At 42.7% G+C, this 20,829-nt stretch overlaps 1 protein-coding gene across 1 annotated transcript in view; it reads left to right on the plus strand.

Annotated features, from left to right (window-relative positions):
• The window catches only part of Prtfdc1 (phosphoribosyl transferase domain containing 1), a 94,654-nt gene that overhangs the window by 6,866 nt on the left and 66,959 nt on the right, over positions 1-20,829 (plus strand). Inside the window, exons 4-5 of the mRNA XM_052156634.1 lie at positions 3,772-3,878; positions 9,170-9,353. Of these exons, the coding sequence (XP_052012594.1) occupies positions 3,772-3,878; positions 9,170-9,353 (291 nt within the window). The remainder of the gene's footprint in view (positions 1-3,771; positions 3,879-9,169; positions 9,354-20,829) is intronic.

The raw sequence follows: 20,829 nt of genomic DNA on the forward strand, positions 1-20,829 counted from the left end.
CTCTCTGTAGACATGACATTGAATGAAGACTAGAGAAAAGGAATACACAAGCCTTGTGTCAGCAGATTCAGTCATCCAGGAGAAAACTGTCCAGAGCAAAGTAAAGGAGAAAGTAGCAGGCCATCAAGAGGGGGATTCTTGTGGGCCTAGGTGAGGACTGTAGGTTTTACTTGACATGAAAGGAGAAGTCCTTCAGAACATTTGAGCCAGTGTCATGATGTGAAGTACAGTCCTCAAAAGTCACCACAGCTGCCGTGTTGGGAGAAGGAAGACCAGGTTTGGCCATTTCTGAAGTAGTTGAGGATGAAATGGGAGCAGTGGAGACCCAGATCAGGGTAGGGAGGGGGCAGTGGGGAAGTTGCTCAGGTGTGCTTCTGCTCTCATTGGGAGGGAACTGGGAAGGAGATGACATACTGATTGGCACAAAGATTAAAGGAAGGAACAAAGCCAATGCCAAAGTTGTAGTCTGAAGAAACAGAAGAAAGTGCTGCCCTTACCTGAGATAGGAAAAAGGTTAAGTTTGGGGAGAAATAACATGAGTTTGGTCTGCCTAGAGACCAAAATTAGGACAAGAGTGGCTTGGGCTCTACCTTAAAACCTCCTTTCTAAAACCGGAGCCCTTCATGTAGAGGAGGGTGGGAGTGGGGTGGGGAATGTCTTAGTATCAGATGGAGCGGCTGGGAATGGACCCCAAACCAGAAGTGAAGAGATAAGACAGAGCATGTGAATGGAAAGTGTGGAAACTTCCCAAAGAGCCCAAGGTGAAGCCAGAGCTGCAGGGAACCCCAGGGGGACAGGAAAGAGAATCACAATGTGAGAGCAGTCAGCGAGGCTTCCAGGAAGAAGTGGGATTGACCTGGCCTTCCAAGAGGGAGGTGAACTCTGGCATAGAGACAGAGGAAGTAAAAACAAGGGCAATGTGTAAGACAGAGGAAGGGAGTCAGAGCCAGGAAGAATTAGGTGTCCTAGAAATCCCCAAAACAAAATACAAGCTATGCCATTGCTCTTGGCTGCCCACCAGAACCTATCGCTGAGAATATCACACAGTTTGATCATGAGACATGGAAAAGTCAGGTTGGTTTTAACTGAGAAGCTTCCTTCCTGGTAGCTAGTTTTCATATTACTGGAAGATGCTATGCTCTGTGAACTAGAATGATTGACACAGCAAGACACTCCTACAGGTGCCCTCATGGACTAAATGTTCTATGTAAGGGCAACCACCGATTCCTGACTGGATTTAAGACCTGCATCACAGAAAAACATATCTGGTGCTACAAACATGGCCAAAAACCTATGGTTGGGGAGCTCATAGGAGACAATAGTGAAACTTGTACAATTATTTTCCTAACTGGACAAAGTGTCAAACTGCCCTGTAAATTCCTATCTCTCTACCTGTAGATTAGTGTGGCTTGATCAGACCTCATCAAGGAAGATTTTGTGCATTGGATGCCCATTAATGCAACGATTCCCAAAGGACAGAGCTGTGGAGTGCTCATCTATAAACAGGACATCTGCATCACACCCTTCCCCCAAGGCTCAGGAACCATCCCAGAAGAGAGAACAGGAAGATGATAAGAGCCAGAGGTCAGGGCGGATCGGAGGGCAACACTATACTTTGTACAAGGCAGGGCCACTGCAGTCATAAATTCACAACGTCTGCAGTTGCCTGCACAAGACCTGTACCAGATCAATCCAGTGAGCATTTTAACTTGGAGAAGAAGGGCTTCATAAGCACCAACCCTAGTGATCACTACTGGCTTTTGGGAGGAATGAGATTCAGGTTTTTTTTCTAAGGGTCTGGCATCTGGTAGATCTGATGCTCCACTGCTTGATGGGCCAACGCCAACTAGTATAAGAGCAACAAAACTGGACTCAATGGGGGTTTTAGAAAAATGAAGGACAAGGAATTGGAAGAGGTGGTAGAGAGTCAATCTGAGAGAAGTGGGGAGGAGTAGAGCTAAATAGGATCAAAATGCATTGCATGCACTTATAAAAAGCTGGAGATTGGTTCTAATACTTTTATTCCATCGGGAATCTGAATGTTCAAACGCTAAAGGTCCTTGTCTCTAACTGGTTTTTGATTAATCAATAAAGATGCCAGTGGCTAATGGCTGGGCAGGACCTTTAGATTTGCTAGGAACTGAGAAGGAGACAGAGAATTGCCATGACTCAGGGGAGAAAGATGGAGACACAGGAGCTGCAGGAGAGAAAGCCAACCAGCCATGTGAGAGTCCAGATAACCACTGGTTACTTAGCAGGCAGAGGATTAGAAGTGTCCAGCCTTTGGGGGTAACCAAGGCATTTTAAAATTAACGTGTGTGTGTGTGTGTGTGTGTGTGTGTGTGTGTGTGTGTGTGTGTGTCTTCCATTCTCAAATCCAGATAGTTCCTGGCCAGGTGGCTGGAAGCATGCGCCAGAAGCCAAAACAGTATAGGACAAACTCACTGCTACAATGAAATGCTCAGACACTTAATATTACATGTATGCACAAACAATGCCGAATCATGTCTAGACTTAAAAGCAACCTGAGGGCAGGAACTAGATGTGTAAATGAGCTAGAAAATCAGGCTGGGTCTATATTATAAAATCCCTCCATGGCTCAAAACTGGACAGAGCAGTCACAAAGGTGTGGAAAAACGATCAAATACCAAGAGCTAACATAGCTACAGAAAGGTTTTCGTGGACGTTTTCATTATTGCATCCTTTTTGTCTATGTGAAGGAAAAGTAACTTCTACTGTCATTTTCTTCTACATCTTGTTCCTATTCTAACCAGAAAACTTGTCTGTTATCTTAAACAAGAGAAAGGCTGGCTAGCTGGCTTGTTAGTAGTCTGTGTTCTGTGAACAGAACTGTTTTCTTGGGCTGCAACATCCTAACTAAGACTCACTGGAGTCTCTTTCAAAGAACATTCTTTTTTAGTCTTTACTGCACTGGCAAAGGCACTCAGAAGTCTGGGTTTATTGTAATCCCATGATATACTTTTCACAGGTAAACCTTCCCAGGAAAATGAGGCATTTATGGTAAACAGAAATTCAGAATATATCATAATACTGTATTTTATACAATTACACATGTGTATAATGTAATCATATTTTTATAATTTAGATACAAAGTATATAATGCTTATACTTGCATGCTTTTTTATAGTGCCAGAGACTGAGCTTAAGGCTTCAGGCGTCCTGGATGCTCTATTATTGAGCTGCACCTATATAGTGCTTACATACAAATGGTCTTCTATACAGTTCTATCAAGTTAGGTAAAGATGGTGGGTTTAGGGGCTGGAGAGGTGGCCGGGTAGTTAAGAGCACTGACTGCTCTTGCAGAAGGCCCAGGTTTGGTTCCCAGCACCAATATCAAATAATTAACAATTACCTGTAGTTCCATAGGGGATCTGATGCTCTCTGGCCTCTGAGCTGGCCTTTGAGGGCACCCACATGCATCTAATACACATAAACTTATGCAGGTACACTTACAAATGAAGATAATGGAATCACTCTTTAAAAATAGACTTCAGGGTTGCACTTTTACTGTATGATGGTTCAGAGTAGAGTATATTGTTGATTCGATACCCTCTTGTTTTATCAGGTTGTATCACCAATAACCTTGCGCTACTAAGCTTATCATAGCTTGAGGGTAATTTACCAAGGTGTGCAGATCTAACCTCTGTGTTCAACATTAGTCTGTTTCCAAATGATAATTTTTGTTATTTACGTTACAAAATAAATCATTAATGAAAAAAAATACCAAAACCAAACTACTTTGATTTACAGCTTCTGGATAACTGGCCAGGATATGATTTGGATTTATTCACGTACCCACAGCACTATTATGGTGATCTAGAGTGTGTGCTCATCCCCCACGGCATCATAGTGGACAGGTGAGTCCTGCGTCCTGTACCAGCGGTGATTGGAGCAGCCCCCTCTCATGGGACGTCTCAGTTCCACTAAGGACTTTCTTCCTAGTGGCTGGGAGAACTTCTATGGGGTAGCAAATTTGAACTCTAGGAACATGTACATACAAGGAACTTCATAACTGTGGGCAATTAGAAAGATTGGTAAAGATATACAGATGGAAGTTATAATAATTGACACACACACTCTCCCAAAGCAATGCCTTATACAAATCATGGAGATAAGGAAGAGAAAGCATTGCTTTTCATAGACATTCGGTTTAACCTGGGAGAGTTAGGAGGTGAACATCACCTTCACAGGACGCATTCTTTCCCTGAGACTTCCATTTCCTTTGGGACAACCAGTGTGTCAGGTCAGCCAGTCACCATGTGTGTGATTGTCTCTATCAGCGGTGATGTTTTGAGAATAAAACAATGTACCTTCAAACTGTTTGTGGAAAGTACAGATATTTCCTCTCTTCTAAGTTTTTCACTTCTAGTCTTAGACACATCAGCTTACTCTTGGGTTTCTAAACCCCACCTGCGATTCACTACCATGGATCTGGATTTGTGGGTGTAGCACTTTAGCAGAGCCCACTACCTAGACCACGAGCCCATTCCTGTACCAAGACTGAATAAAGAAATCTTCACATTACACATGGGAGACAAGCTTCCTCATGTTCACAGCATGAGGTCTGGAATTCAGGACTCCTCAGAAGCCCAGAACTCAGAGAGAGGAATGAAAAATCAGGGTCCTTGGGCTAATTCTTCAGCAGTACTTCTACCGCTAATGTATTTTTAATTTGTTATATTCTTTTTTATTGATTAATTATTTACTTTACATCCTGATCGAAGCTTCCTCTTCCCCTTCTCCTCCTAGTCCCTCCCTTTCGCCTCTCCTCTCCCGCCATCCACCCTCCTCCTCAGAAATGGAGAGGTCTCCCATGGATATCAATCAACCCTGACATATCAGGTTGCAGTAGGACTAGGCAAATCTTTTTTGTTTGTTTGTTTTTGTTTTCGTTTTTGCTTTTCGAGACAGGGTTTCTCTGTGTAGCCCTGGCTGTCCTGGAATTCACTCTGTAGACCAGGCTGACCTCGAACTCAGAAATCCACCTGCCTCTGCCTCCCAAGTGCTGGGATTAAAGGCATACACCAACACTGCCTGGCTTAGGCAAGTCTTCTATTGAGGCTAGACAAGGCATCCCAGTTAGGGGAAAGGGAGTCAAAGGCAGGCAATGTAGTCAGAGATAGCCCCTGCTCCTGCTGTTAGAGGTCTCACATGAAGACAATAGTGATAATTTTGAAATGTTGATTTCTTTCAAAAACACAGAGATAGTATAAGAATATATTTTTATTTTAATCCCAGGTGTGGGATATGGGACTGCTTCAGATTGTCCACAGCATCTGACTTTGACTTGCTTCTTGCTCTAGCCGGGGCAAGATTTTCAGTGGCAGATAATTTCTGCAGTTGTGTAATGTCTGGAATGCTGGGGACCTTTCAGAGGGTATGTAAATGCAAGAGCCCAAGAAGTGGAATGGTTTGTTGTATAATTGCTGTTGATTGAAGTTTATTACGTAGCCATGCACAAAAAAAGAAACAACAAGAAAACATTAGATATCCTGATGGTGAGTTCAAACTTGTCCCAAGGAACCCAATGCCCCTAATCAGCAGGAAGTAATCTAATGATAAAGCTGAACCCTTTCTCCTTTATTCTTTTTTATTTCCTATCTAGCATTGGGGGGGTGAATGGGTAGAAAAGGGGTAGAAGGAAAAAGAACCCACAAAGTAGCTAACGCCAGCTATAGAAGACCCAGCTGCACGACTCTTAGCTATGTGCAGAGGGCCTAGGTCCGTCCCATGCATGCTGGTTGGCAGTCCAGTTGTTATGAGCCCCTGTGGGCCCAGGTTAGTTGACTCTGTAGGTTTTCTTGTAGTGTCCTTGACCCACTCTTGCTTCTTCAATCCTCCCTTCCCCTCTTCCACAGGATTCCCAAAGCTCCACTTAATGTTTGGCTGTGGGTCTCTGCATCTGTTTCCATCACTTGCTTGGTGAAAGCTCTCTGATGACAGTTATGTTAGGCTCCTGTCTGCAAGTATAGCAGGATATTACTAACAGTGTCGAGGGTGAGCTCCATCTCATGACATGGGTTTCAAGTGGGGCCAGTTATTGCTTGGACCTTCCCTCAAATTCTCCAACTTTTACCCCTATACATCTCTTAGGCAGGATAAATTGTGTGTGGAAGATTTTGTGGCTGGGATGATGTTCCAGTCTCTCCATTCAATGCTTAAAATTCCTCCCTAAGTGGTCCAGGGTGGGGGCCAGGAATTCAGCCCTCAGCTTTAAAACAAACATTACAGCTACTTTATGTGGGAAATGATTCTATGGTTTCAGTACATTTTTATGCTTGGGTCCATCTCCACAATCCTGGCTTACAGTTTCATTAATCTACTGACAGGTAATTACGAATCAGGTTTCTTTCCGTGGAAATTTCTCTGGATGTGTCTCAGAAATTAAGTCATAGAATATCTAATCATTGATCCAACAGCCAGTTACCATTTGGACTTCTGGTTTGGATTTGTAAACAGTACAGGTACAATTCTTGGCATGGGTGTATATTTTCATTTCTCCTAGATTAACCCTTGCGGTGAAATTCTGGGCTTCCTGGTGAGTTTCAACAACTGCAGGTTGTTTCTCAAAGGGGCTGTGACGTTTCCCAGCATCACCAGTAGTTCAGCAGTACTCTGTTGTCTGTCCTTTGGGTCATAGTCATTCTAGTATATGTATGATGATGTCTCCCTGTGATTGGAACTTATATTTCCTGTATCATTAGTGTGCTTAGCAGCTACTCCCGTTCTTTTTCTATGGGCGTAAAAGGTCTCTATTCAAGCCTTTTGCCAATTTTTTATTTATTTGGTTGTTTGTCTTTTTGTTGAGTCATAAAAGGGTTAAATATTTACAACTATAATTATAATCACATATATTATGTGAATATAATCATTTGAATTATATAAATGCATAAGCCAGGCAGTGGCGATGGACACCTTTAATTCCAGCAGAGGCAGACAGATCTTTGTGAGTTCGAGGCTGACCTGGTTTACAAAGTGAGTTCTAAACAGCCACAGCTATACAGTGAAAACATGTATGATATATATTAAATATTAGATATATAACATATATATTAGATACAAACCTTTATCAGATTATAATTTTTACATATTTTTCTAGTGTTGTCATTTTCATTGGAATATTTTGAGAAGAATGCATATTCTGTTGTTTGGTTGAGTGTTGTACACATATCAGCTAGATCCAGTTTATTGATGGGTTGTTCAACTTTATCCTTTTATCCTAACTGATTTCCCAACTGCAAGATCTGCCCATGCCTGGTAGAGGAGGTGTAGGGGGGGAGTCTCTTAAGTGCAGTAGTGTCTCTTCCTCCTTGCTATTCTGTCAGTTACCTGGCATCCCTAGGGAAATATACACTAGGATTTCAAGCTTTCTTCAGGAGCAGACAGAGATCACATTCTGACTGAAAGTAAGATGGTTTCTTCATCTTTTCACGGCCACAAGCATGATGCTTCCTTCCCGGGCCTTTCACTTTAATCTGAGTCTTTATGTTTAAAGTGGGATCTGGGGGCTGAGGAAATGCGCAGTTGGTAAAGCGTTTGCTATGTAAGTATGCAGACCTGAGTTTGATCCCCAGAACCAAGACTGAAAAGACTGAGATGGTAAGCTGTGCCTGTAATCCCAGCTCTGGGGAGACAGACAGGCAGATCCCGGGCTCACCAGCTTATATTAATTAGTGAGCTCCAAGACCCACTGAGACCCTGTCTCAAAATATGATGGACAGCTCTCAAGAAAGGATATCCTAGGTTGATTTCTGGCCTCCATCTGTACATGTACTTTCATATATATGCATGTAAATACTCCCCACATACACTTGTAAATACACACATATGTGTTCACACACTATGATATGTATGTATATATGTATGTATGTACATATGTGGACACACAATAAATAAATAAATGTAAAATTTCTGAATTCAATGCATCTTTGTAAAAGTATGCCAGATATTCTGATACACAATCTTTGGGTGATCATATTTATTTAAACAAACACTATTTGTATATATATAGAGATAGATAGATAGATAGATAGATAGATAGATAGATAGATAGATGAACACTTTTAATCTAATCTGATTTTAAATAGCCATAGGGATTTTCTCTTTAAGGAACACATTTGAGATCCTGCCTCTGTTCAGGGTTTTGGGTTTGTGTGGGGAGTGGCTACACACTTGTACATATAGAATGATTAGAAATCTGTGAAGACAGTGCCAGAGCTCGGGGAGAGGCAGCCATTGCTGTTCGTTTACTCTAAGGAGCAGACCCCACACAAGATTCCACACTGTATTGCTACCTCTCCCCTCCCATTGCGCTGTGGTGTGCAGCCTTTGGTGAATATATGATTTTTTTCAGTTATTCTGAGTTTGACTTTTCTTCCAGTGTAAGGAGAATATGTCACTCTGTCTTATGATTTGATAAATAAAACACCAGAACCAAAATCAACTTGGGGAGGAAAGAATTTATTTCATCTTATACTCTTAGGTAACAACAGTCCATCACTGGGGGAAGCCAGGACAGAACCTCAAGCAGGATGGTAACTTGAAGGCAGGAACTGTAGCAGAAGCTGAAGGGGAAGGCTTGCTTCCTTATAAAACCCAGGACAATCTATCCAAAAGATAGCCCTACCCACAGTGATCTGGGTCCTCCTACATCATCATTAATCAAGACCATATCCCAGAGACTTCCCCACAGGCCAGTCTTATGAAAACATCATCTCAGTTTCCTCTTCCCACACAGGTCTAGGTGTCAAACTGATAAAAAAAAAAAAAAAAGAAACAAAAAAAAAATCAGTTCTCTATTTCCACTTTCTTTGCTATAAAATGAGGATTTCTATAAATATCATCAAAATATTTTAAAGCTTAACAACAGGTGCTATAATGATAAAATAATAAATAAATATGATATATATATCATATTTCTATAAATAAATAAATAAATATCATGCATCATCTTTAACACTGTTTATGACATACCGGAGCTATGATGTCACGTTAGGAGTATGTTATCAACACTTTGGTTCCACTTTAAGAGAACTTTTCTGCTTGAAGCGTTCTGTTTTCCAGGCTTTGCTCCATGTTCACATTAATGATCTGATCATGTGTCTATTAGTTGTATATTAATATATCTTTTATGTATTACTTCTTTCAGAATTGAGCGGCTGGCTAAGGATATAATGAAAGACATAGGCTACCATGATATTTTGGTCCTCTGTGTACTGAAGGGAGGTTACAAGTTCTGTGCTGATCTTGTAGAACACCTCAAGAACATCAGCCGGAATTCAGATCGATTTGTCTCTATGAAGGTTGACTTCATCAGACTAAAAAGTTACAAGGTAAGTTGTTATGTGTTCTATTGTTATTGCATGATTATCAGAACTCACGTGAAGAGTGTACTTTTTGTTATTGTCATTGCTTTTTAAAAATGGAATTTCTCTGTGCAGTCCTGGCTATCTTAGAATTCACTCTGGAAACTAGACTGGCCTTGAACTCAGAGATCTGTCTGGCTTTTGCCTCATGAGTGCTGGGACTAAAGCCATGTTCTACCTTTCCCAGTTTAAGTATTTTTTTTTTAATGAACAAGATTACAACAATTATAAGAATTTAGAAAATAGGCTTCTATTTTCACATATATTTTTCACATATATGGAAATACTTTTTGGAAATTATTTCTGCATTAGCTAATATAAATGAACCTGATGAGTATAGTCAGTGTGAAGAAAGTTTGCTGGAGGGTGATGTGATTTGTGCTGAGTGTTATTCTTGGTTCTGGAGTCCTATGGGAGAGTCCAAGCCAGTGGGGAGACCCGGTTCTCTGCTGTCATACCTGAGAGGGAGAAGGAAGGCCTGGAGCAGACGGCCAATGTGTGGAGACCAGGCCAGGATCTCCACCAAAAGCCTTCCACCAGCCTGTGAAGGCTTCCTGGCTACCTCTGGATGGAATTGATCCCAGTGGTTTTCCACACACGTTCTCCAATTAATCTTCTCTTTTCACAAAGTGTTAACTTATGTGATACTTTTTGGCCAATTAATTCTAAACTAGGGTATTGCCCACTAAGAAACTCTGCTGGTCAAAACCGTGATGGAATTTTTATTGACTAAACTACTTGGCACATTTGAGTTCGATCTGACGGTCTCAATGGCTTCCTATCAGTACCTATCCACACCAGGACAAATATAATGGCAGAAACTAACGTGGGTTTATTTACGGACCCTTTGCTGGGTTAGAAATCTAAGTGTGTTTATAGCTAGCTCTCAATCTTTCCTAGCTGGGTTTTGATCAGCTGAGGTTCAGGACCCTTTACCAAGAACTCCAACTGCGGTCCTCACTGCAGGACTTGACTCTTATTCCTCCAGCCCTCAGGTCCGGTCCTCAGGTCTTCATTCACCACAGGGGCTCCTCCAGGGCCAATTCATAATGGAGTTACAGTTTCCTTCACACCAGATAGGATGCTATGCATTCATCGAGGATCCTACCCTTCTTCTAATCACTGAAGTGATTAGGTCTTGTTCACCTAGTTAACTGACTAGGCATATAACCTGGGGAAGGAATTCTGGCCACATTTTCAAGGTCCATTCACACTCAAGTGAGGAGGATTGTTCTGGGCATGTGTACCGGGAATATCCATTTTGTCAGTTCAGGTCGTTAGTGTTGTGATAAATGCGACTAGGAGAGGAAAACATTTATTTCACCTTACTTCTCTCCACCACTGAGAGGAAGAAGTTAGGGCAGGAACTTGTGTAGGAATACAGAGGCGGGAATTTAGGGAGAGCTCTGGAAGAATGCTGCTGACTGACTTGCTTAATGTGGTAGTGGGGAGCGTGGCACTGCCCACAGTGAGCTGGACTCTCCCACATAAGTCACCAATCAAAAAAAAAAGCAATAACAAAAGCAACCCCCCCACCTACCCCTCAACCCCCAACCCACCCCCACCCCCACTTTAACAGATTTGTCTAAAGGCATTTTCTGAGTTGAGTGTCTCTCTTCCAAATTGACTCTAGATTGTGCCAGGTTAACATAAAGATAGTGCAGCCTTCTTGAGGATATGCGTGGAATTCTGCCTATGGTTTCCATGTGACACTGTTCCAAGTTGCCTCAGGTCTAGGGCAGCTGCAGTTGCCTTATCATTTCTTAAGATGTGTCTTCAGTATTCCTGAACCTCCCAGGATCAGAGTAGGAGATTTACAGCATCTACCAATACTTTTGTTTCCATATGGGCATCCTCACCTGGTTGATGGGTCCAGCAGTCTGTCTGTCCGTCTGTCTGGATATCTATCTATCTATCTAATCTATCTATCTATCTATCTATCTATCTATCTATCTATCTAGATATCTAGATATTTGTCTAGATATCTAGATATCTAGATATTTGTCTAGATATCTAAGATTTATTTATGATATGTAAGTTCACTGTCACTGTCTTCAGACACACCAGAAGAAGGCATCAGATCCCATTACAGATGGTTTGTATGCCACCTTGTCGTTTTGAGAATTGAACTCTGGACCTGTGAAAGAGCAGTCAGTGCTCTTAACTACTGAACCATCTCTAGCCCTCTGTGCTCTTTTGAAAACTTCCCTTTTCCCCACTTTCGTTTTGCCTTGGGTTAAGTAGCTTTCCCTCCATCTTAACAAGATTCTCCTCATTCACTTGGCCCTGGTCTTTATTTTATTGTCCTAGCACATCAAAAAAAAAAAAAAAAAAAATCCTTTCTAAAGTCTTTTAAGAGTAAAAATGTGGTTTATTGAGGTTCAATTTATATGTATAAACATCTGTCCCTTTTAATTTACTAGGTTTCAATACCTCTCTCCATGTAAGAATCTGCAATCCGTGTGGTTCCTTTTGTTCTTTGTCCTAACCTTGAATCCCAAACCCTAGGGCCTGGGAACTGCTACTATGTCCCTTCTGAGAGTTCTCTTCCCAGTCTCTTTCGGCCTGTGCCTAATGGTCATAAGTTCCTTGATTTTCTCTATTATCTTACTGTTTTGATTTATATCAATAAATGCATTTATGGTCTTTTTTCCATCTTCTGGTTTGCTTCTTTTCCTGGTTTCATAAGATGGAGATTTAGTTCAACGGTTCGAGATCTGTCTTGCTGTCCACTATAAACTCCTAATGATGTGAGGTTTCCCTTAAGAATATTTTTAGCTGCATCTCGTAGATTTTGATATGCTGCATGGGCGTTCAGACTTTTCTCTGGTTCTGGCTGCGACTTCCTCTTTCCTTTTCCTTCACTCCTTTAATTTTCTTTTCTTGAGATGCGCCACAGGATGGGCCAAGTCCCAGCTCGACCCGCCTCCACTCTTCAGCTGGCCCTACCGCTGTGCACATCACGTGACCAGCAGGCCTTTCTCTTTCGTTTGTTGGTCCTTTTTTGTTTAATTTTTAACCACCTGCAGGAGGTTTCTAACGACTTTTCTACTATATCCAGCTTAATTCTGCTACAGAAATGGCACTTTGTAAGAGTTCTGTCCTTTTGGGTTTTCCGAGGCGTGGTCCACTGTCCTCCAACCAGCAGCACTGTACTCCACTTTGCTGTGCTTTTTCTAGCGCGTTGGGCGCGTTGGAGCCTTTTCACGGACTAGCTCTCTCAGCATCCTCATGCCAGCCTCTCACCTAGAGGCCACATTCTAACATTTAAATGCCTCACTAACCCAGGCTTCTAATATCACCAGGGCAGGGAAAATGTATTCATTTCTTAAGCAGAGGCACTGTGTTCATTAGCACTGCATTTAGACAGTTGATTTTAAATCACCATGGTATTTCCTGGGGGTGGGGATGCTACAGCTCTTACCCAGGTTTCCCTGGGAGGAGGAAGTCAGCAAATGACAATACTCAGTCTGTATCCCTGGTTCCCGCACCAGAAGTCCTTTCAAGCCCAATTGTGATGATGTCTCCGCTCTTCTAAGCCAAATATTTCTCCTCTTGTCTATCACCCAGGTAACGACGCAGATCATCTCCTGAGCAATTACCTCATGTAACTGTCTGCCTGCTCACTCAGGCAGGCATCCCTCTAATTACATAGCATCCAAAATAGATGGGAAACCCATAGTCATAGTCTGGCCTGTGGCATGGGCAGTTCTCCACCCATGGCACATACGCTGCCCCTACTCAGAGATGCCTTCTTTGCTAGGTCGGTTGCAGGAACTGCTCATCCCTTTACAAAACTGAGCTCAGCTCAGCATCCCTGGGGGGCAGAGGCCAATAAAAAACAAAGAAAGCAAAACAAACCCTGTCAAATAGGGAGAGCGGGCCTAGCTCACTTTCCTGAGAGCGTTTGTCCCTCTTCATTCCTGCACACCTAATTCTCGGGCTCGCACTGTAAGATCCCAAAAACCGAGGGTGCCCCAGCACCCCACGCCCTGGAAGGCAACACCCAAATCACTCACAAGAAACGGTCTCGATTCAATAACATGAGGGTTTCTTATTCCAGAATTCTGGGTTCCACAGCCATACACTATGCAGGGTTAGAGGACTGAGGACCATGAGTGCTGAATTGCGACAGCTTTTATAACTTTACGACAAAGCCTGCAAATCACAAACCAATCATTTCTTAGCATGGAGAGCCCGTGAAGTGCGAGCCAATCGATTTGTACCACTCCATAGTTTTTAGGCCAATCAGTTTAAATTATCGGAGCCCGTGCTCAGTGGACCAATTAGTTTCCTATTTTCTTGAATGTCTATAGCTGCGTGAACTCCTGCACAGGGGTAATGGCATAAGCAGTTTACAGAAGCAAGATAAGCTTAGCCCATTTCCAGTTACCTTGTGGGGCCAGGATCACCTATTCAAGGCCTTTCTGCTAGGTCTAAACAAAGGGCGGGCTCTGGAATGTGACCTTTTACCTAGTTTCTAACAAAGCAAGATAGCATTTTAAACTTCTGACTTCTTGGGGTCATTAGAGTTAGGTTGTATTATTTTCTATCCTTTCAGCACATCTGGAAAACATCTCTGTGATAACTTGCTTCTGACAAGTACTCTCACAGCTCATTCTTGGATGGTCTTCCCCAGCAGGTGATAGTAGTCTGGGAGGCTGTGGATCCTTGCTGGGAAAAGTAGGCCATTGGGGTTGGGGTCGTGATCCATGGTTTGAAGATTGTAGTCTGGGGCTAGCTCCTGACTGGCTCTCTTTACTTCCTGGTTTGCCAGTGATGAGAACAGCTTGTGCCACATGTGCCAGCTGATCTGCTCCACTGTGACTTGGGGACTGAAACCATGAGCCAAAATACATCTGTCCTCCTAGATTTCTGTCCAAGTCTCCTGGTGGGAATGATAACAACTCCCACTGTGTTGATCTCTCTGTAAATGCCCCCACCGTACACTCCCAAAGATGTCTCTCTTGGGTGATTCTAAATCCTGGTGAGATGAAAATCAGAACCAACCATCTATCCTGTTATTCTGTTATCTGATATACTCTAGGATAAATTATGAGAGACACTGAATGACAGTGACGATACTGTATCCTTGCCTTTCTCCCCATTCAGAGCCCAGGGAAGAAGCCATTTCCACCTACATCCTGGGAAAGCAATGATACTATTCTGAGGAGAACAGGCAGGTAGTTTGTTTCTCTCTTAGGTTCTGTCTCGCCTTGTCCCAGCCCTCAGCCTTCATAGGTTGTGTCAAGGGTACTCTGCCAGGGGCTGTCTCTTTAGACCTCCCTTCGGGACAGACAAAACATGTCTCTGGGCTCTAGGCTGTCTTTGTTCTTATGTTAAACTTAGACCTGAAGTGAATTTGCATGAACAGTAGCAATCTAGAGACTGATTGCTTAGAAATTAGCATGAGACTGGTGTATTATAGGCATGTTGAATATTCCAGTTCTTTAATGGAAGGAGGAGCCCTGGCAACCAGAACCCTCCTTCCTCCCTTGCTCCCGCCCTTCTCTTTCCCTCCAATCCTTCCTCTATCAACTACTGATGCTCAGTCAGCACCTGCTAATAGTCATATCTCGTTTAATCCTTTCTGAAATCTTGCTGAGGGTCTCTCCCACCTTTCACGCAGTTGTCACTTAAGTCAGAGAATGCCACACAAGCCAGCAACCAATAGAAACAGTGTTATAACCCAGTCCCAACTGTCTCTCAAGCCTCTGTCCATTGCAGTACGCAAACGTTTCTCACAGAATTTCCCCAAGGTTTTCCCAGAAAACGTCACTGTCCTAAAACACACACAAGAGAAATAAGAAGTTTGTGTGTATAAGTATCCTCATTATATAACAATTTGCTTTTGAGAAGCAATCGAATCTGAAAATCTTGGAGGAAAGAAAAGAAATTGCATGGATGGTGTCCCATATGCACACACGTGGCTGGGCTCAGTAACTCGTCCTGTAATATCGATGACTGTATGATACTATTTTTTATTTTATTTTATGTTATTTTATTCTATTTTTTTTTATGAGAAATCAAATCTTTCCTAAGAGTTTTCTTGTCTGTGGGAAAACATTCAGCCACCAGAAACTCAAAGGCACATTATGTCTTGCAACCGTTTATTTTCTTCTACTGCTTCATATAGTTAAAAGCTTAAAGTATTTTCTTTTTCTTAGACTCCAACGCATACGCATTCACTGGGAGAATTTGACTCTGGCAATTTGATGGACTACTGTGAATAACTTAGAAGTCCTCCTCTTAAATAAAGCCCCTAACAGTGCTGGGGGAAATGAAGAGTGGTTTGCATGCTTACTGGTGCTCACAATGCCAATAGGAATATTCAGGGGCCAGTATGACATCAGAATGTTAAATAGCTGCAAAAACAAGGCTGGAGTAGAGCATCTGTTTTTAACACTCTTGCAGAGGCGAGGGAAAAAGTCTTGTAATTAAATAGAATTGGAAGCTGGACGAGCCACCCCACCCCATCCCGCCCCACCCCCACCCTACCCCTGCTAGGAATCCCCAGAGCAGCCTTCCTATCCTTCAAGAAAAGCTCAACTTCCAATCACTGAAGATCCAAAAAGCTAGCTTGTCTATTACCGCAGAAGAGTGAACTCTTTCTTGCATAATATTTTGGTGTGTGTGGTGCCAGGAATCAAACCTCAGTTCTCACGAATGCTAGGCAAGCACTCTAGCACACGGTCAGCCTTGTGTGAGATTTTTAAACAGGAATCTGCACAACACAGCTTGAAATTTTAGCTTAATTCACCCCTGTAGTGCCAAGTCCCAGAACTTCACTCTAAGACCAGGGTTTTAACCTTGATCTCAGGCGGTGCCTGATGAAAGCCGGTTCAAAACCTATCTGCAGGGAGTACCCTATTTGAGGGCGGATTCCTAAAATAAACTCTCATTTAACCTAAATGCAAGCTGAGGGTGGGAAGGCCTTTGTGGTGTCTGTTCTTAGGACTTATGGTGGACATACAGATTTGTGAATATTTGCAGGTGAGTGTTGTTGGGCATCAATGAGGGATTTTTCAGCCAGCCAGCTTTTCTGCATGAGGATGTGGTATTCCGTCAAACGTTTCTGTTTTTTTCTTCTTAAATAGCCTAATCTAAATGTTCATCATCTTACATACAAGCCAGTGTGAGGAGGTGATTGCCCCAGCAGATTGCTTTTTTCAACAGTTTCATTAGCTTACCTGTGAACACAGAAAATATTCAAGTTTCAAGACAGCTCAAGAAGGGATGTTATTTTTCACAGGCTGGAGTTTGCCCCCACATCTGCATGCCTCCCCACGCAGCCGCAGGCCTCCCTTCCCACCAGTTCTTTGAATGTGCTGTGCTTTGTATTAAATCACAATTCTTGGGTGAAGACACCACAAGAGGAATCCAAAATGGGAGGTAAAACACCACCCACAGTGTAACCAGAATAGGTCTGTGAGATTAACCACGCAGGGGTGGGAGCCCCAGGCAAACTGGCAGCAGTATTAAAGAGCAACATTGACTGGCCACAGTCCTGTTCCCAAGAAGGTAGAGAAATGCTAACATCTGTTTGGTTTGGTTTGGTTTGTTTTGTTTTGGTTTGGTTTGGTTTGGTTTGGTTTGGTTTGGTTTTCCTCTCTCATTGTGACAGCTGAGAAGGAAGGTTTAAATAAGTCCTTGGCAATCCATGCTGATGAGCTGGTGAGGTTAGATAAGCCAAAGCCAGCATCCTAGTATCTCACTTTGTGCCCTACCAGGCCCCTTGCTGAACGGCCTTTGTTCCTTTCTTTTTCAGAGTCTGTTAGTTGTACAAAATCAATGGTTTCATTATGACATTTCTCTACCTGTAGAACATACCTTGCTCATTCTCTCTCTCTCTCTCTCTCTCTCTCTCTCTCTCTCTCTCTCTCTCTCTCCATGTCTGTCTGTATCTCTCTCCCAAACTGATACACACACACACACACACACACACACAGAGGCAGGCAAAGGCCTTACTTAGAGAATGAAGAAAATAACCTAAAGCAAAAATGGTCGATGAGAGACAGAAAAAAAAAACAACTCTAAAATATTTTATTAAATCTAAGTCATCGTAGCTGTAAACTGCATTTCTCTTTATGTTCTGTCAAGAAGAAAAATAAAAATACTACTAATTAAGCAATGATATCACATAGATTGTTGAAGTACATCCTGATTTTGGAGATAGCAAGATGTGAACGAATTATGCAGCCTGGAATTGAGTTTTTCAGTGTAAAAGATCTCTCCCACAACTTCAACAACATCATATACAAGTATTTCACTAACTGGAACATTATGAAAAACATTGCCTTTACTCTGTGATTCTTCTCAAATCTTGGTTCCTAGAACAGTGCTCTAAGGCCTAATGATAAAGAATGGATAAGCGTAAACTTACTCAATCTACCTTAAAATTGGCAGGAAGGATGTGTGAAGCCAGCACGTCACCAAACCTTTGGACTTAGGCTGAGCCGTGACCCTGCTCAGGTGCATCCTGAATTGGTTAGTTAGGACCGACTACATTTTTCAGTAACTTCTGGTTCTTTTGTTGTTTTTCCAAGACTTTTTAAGTGTGCACGTGATTTACTTCCGTGTGAGTATGTCTCAACATGAGCCTAGTTCCTGTAGAGACCACAAAAGGGATTTAGAGTCCCTGGAACCAGAGTTACAAGTGGTTATGAGCTACTATTTGGGTGCTGGGAGTAAAACCTGGGTCCCCTGGAAAAGCAGCTAGTGCTCTTAACTGCTGAGCCATCTCTGTAGGCCCTGACTTGTGGATCATGAGATACATCAACTGCTGGATTTCGACATGCATGGTTGAAGAACCTTCAGTGTAGCACATACCTAATTTGCCCTGAGGTCCTCAGTATTGCTGTAGGCAAGGCTACTTGAGATTTCTATCTAGTCAAAGGTTTTGTTGATTTTCTTCAAGGCAAAACCCCTGTCTGTGTAGTATGGGTTAGTTTTAACAGTTTAGGTTATTGCTCCTTACTCTTTTAATAAATACTAGAGGGTTTTATTAATGTACACTCTTTTTAGAAGACTCCTTGGGACATTTTTATTTATCTTGTGTGTGTGTGTATGTGTGTGCGCACGCACACATATATAATCAAAGGACAGGTGGCAAGAGTCACTTCTCTTCTTCCACCATGTGGGGCCTCGGAGTTGAACCCAGGCCTTCAGGCTTGGCAGTAGGCGCCTTTACTGGCAGAGCCATCTCCCTGGCACTGTTAATATACATTCTTTACATTCAAATTTAGTTTTCTATAGAAATAGTTGTTAGAGTTTGACTTCCCTGATGAAAACCAAAGAAGTAAGACAGCAAATAAAAGAATAATGTAGGAAGGGTTACTGAATTACATATACAGGAAACCAAGTTTCGGGACACTCCTCTGAAGTTAGAGTTAGACCTATGTCACTCGGCAAATGGAGCCTGGTCAATGTGGAACCCAGGGAATTGGAAGACATGGCTTTGGAGAGGGGCGTTGTGCCTGTAGAAACTAGCCATAGTTCTGGAAGTAGGCAGGCATAGCTGTCAGTTTGGGCAAGTGAGGATTACTCCATGCCAAGCCCAGTTTACGAGTATTTATGGGTGACTTAAGTTCTGAATACTATGTATGTGATAACTTATTAAACATTTGCAGGCCATACACACACACACAGTCAGGGACACTTAGTTCTTCAGCAGAAGATGCTGTTGAGGTTAGTTGGAATAGTCGCATTTCCCAAAAAACTCACTTCTGGAAAGTGGAGTTCTGCTTCATTTCAGACCCACAACTTGTAATCACAACTTGGCTTCATCTTGGAGCTGTGGTAGAGGAAGAGGACTCCTCCCCTGAGGCACGGGCAAGCCTGAGGGGGTGTTCTGTTCTCTCTTAGTGTGCTGAGTGAACTTGAAGCAAGGAATGTGGATGCAGGAACTAGAACGGAACATGAAGGAGAATGTAGGAACTCAATCCTGAGACCCAGGCAGAAAGGCCAAAGCCAACCAAGTAGGGGCAATACTAGCACCTTGTACTGGGTTTTCCTTTGCCTGCCTAGCAAGTGCTGTGACCCAGCCCCACCTAAGGCCAGTTCTTTTTTTTTTCTCAACAATTCTGTAGCATTGTGCCAGATGTGAGGTGGGAATGGATACCTTATCAGGAGAGAGAGAGGATTGCATGCAGAACTTTGAATCAGCACGAGCCTTACCCATCTGGGAGTGTATGCACTGTAAGTGTTGTTCCCGTCAGATGCCTCTGGCATTCTGTACAACTTTGTGTGTATGGGTATTTTGTCTACATGTATGTCTATGTACCACATGTGTGCCTGGTGGCCATGGAGGTCAGAAGAAGGCATGGGATCCCCTGGAACTGGAATTAAAAATTGTTGTGAGCCATCACGTGGATGGGTGGCTTAAGATCAAGCAGGGGTCCCCTGGAAGAGTAGTCAGTTCCCTTAACCACCATCTCTCCAGGCCCCTTGTTCCTTTGTTCTTTCTTTATTGTCTGAGCTTAGCATTGCTAAGAACAATCTTGTCATTAACAATATAATTTTTATTATTTATTTATTCACTTTAGAACAGATCATGCGCCACCCCACTGTCCCTCCTCTCCTCCCATTCCTACCCTTACAAATCCCTCCCCCACTACTTCCTCCCTTTCTCAGAGAAAGGGAAGCCATCCCCTTGGGTACCACCCTACCCTGAGACAGCCAGTCACATTAGACCTAAGTACCTCCTATCCAAGGCCCAACTAGGTAGTCCAGTTAGGGGAAGGGGATCCAATGGCCTGCAACTGAGTCAGAGACAGCCTCCACTCCAATCGTTAGGGGACCCACCTAAAGACAAGCTGAACATCTGTTACAGATGTGTAGGGGGCCTCTGTGCAGCCCCTGCACGCTCTTTGGTTAGTGGTTCAGTCTCTGTGAGTAATTTTAACACACATTGGCATGTTGAGGATTCATAACTTTCACAGACAAGAATTATTTAATTTCTTGTTAACACTTCTTGTTGTCATAGTTTACAAATAGCCAGTCTGCCTAGCATTTTTTTTCCTCCACATCAATAGAAACAGAGCCAAAAAAGATAGTGACATCTGAGAAAATCATGCCATAAAAGTGGGATGATGGCCAGGGAGGAAAAGAGCTTCACAAACATCTAGGGCCTGCAACTCACCCCACAGCTAGGAGCCACAGCAGGCCAGCCTGGGGAAAAGCATTTGCAGGGACCAAAGACTGCAGCGACTCACCTGTGACTTCACTGACAAACTTGCTAAAGTTTAGAAAAGTGGATCTAAACCTGTGGGCCTAAAGTTTAGAGAAGTGGATCTTAACCTGTGGGCTGAGACCCTTTTGCAAACCTCTATCTCCAAAAATACTTACATTACAATTTGTTAACAGTAGCAAAATTATAGTTATGAAGTAGCAACAAAAATAATTTTATGGTCACAATAACATGAGGAACTGTATTAAAGGGTTG

Source organism: Apodemus sylvaticus, chromosome 14, assembly GCF_947179515.1.
Source record: "Apodemus sylvaticus chromosome 14, mApoSyl1.1, whole genome shotgun sequence".
In the NCBI taxonomy this organism is placed as follows: Eukaryota; Metazoa; Chordata; class Mammalia; order Rodentia; family Muridae; genus Apodemus; species Apodemus sylvaticus.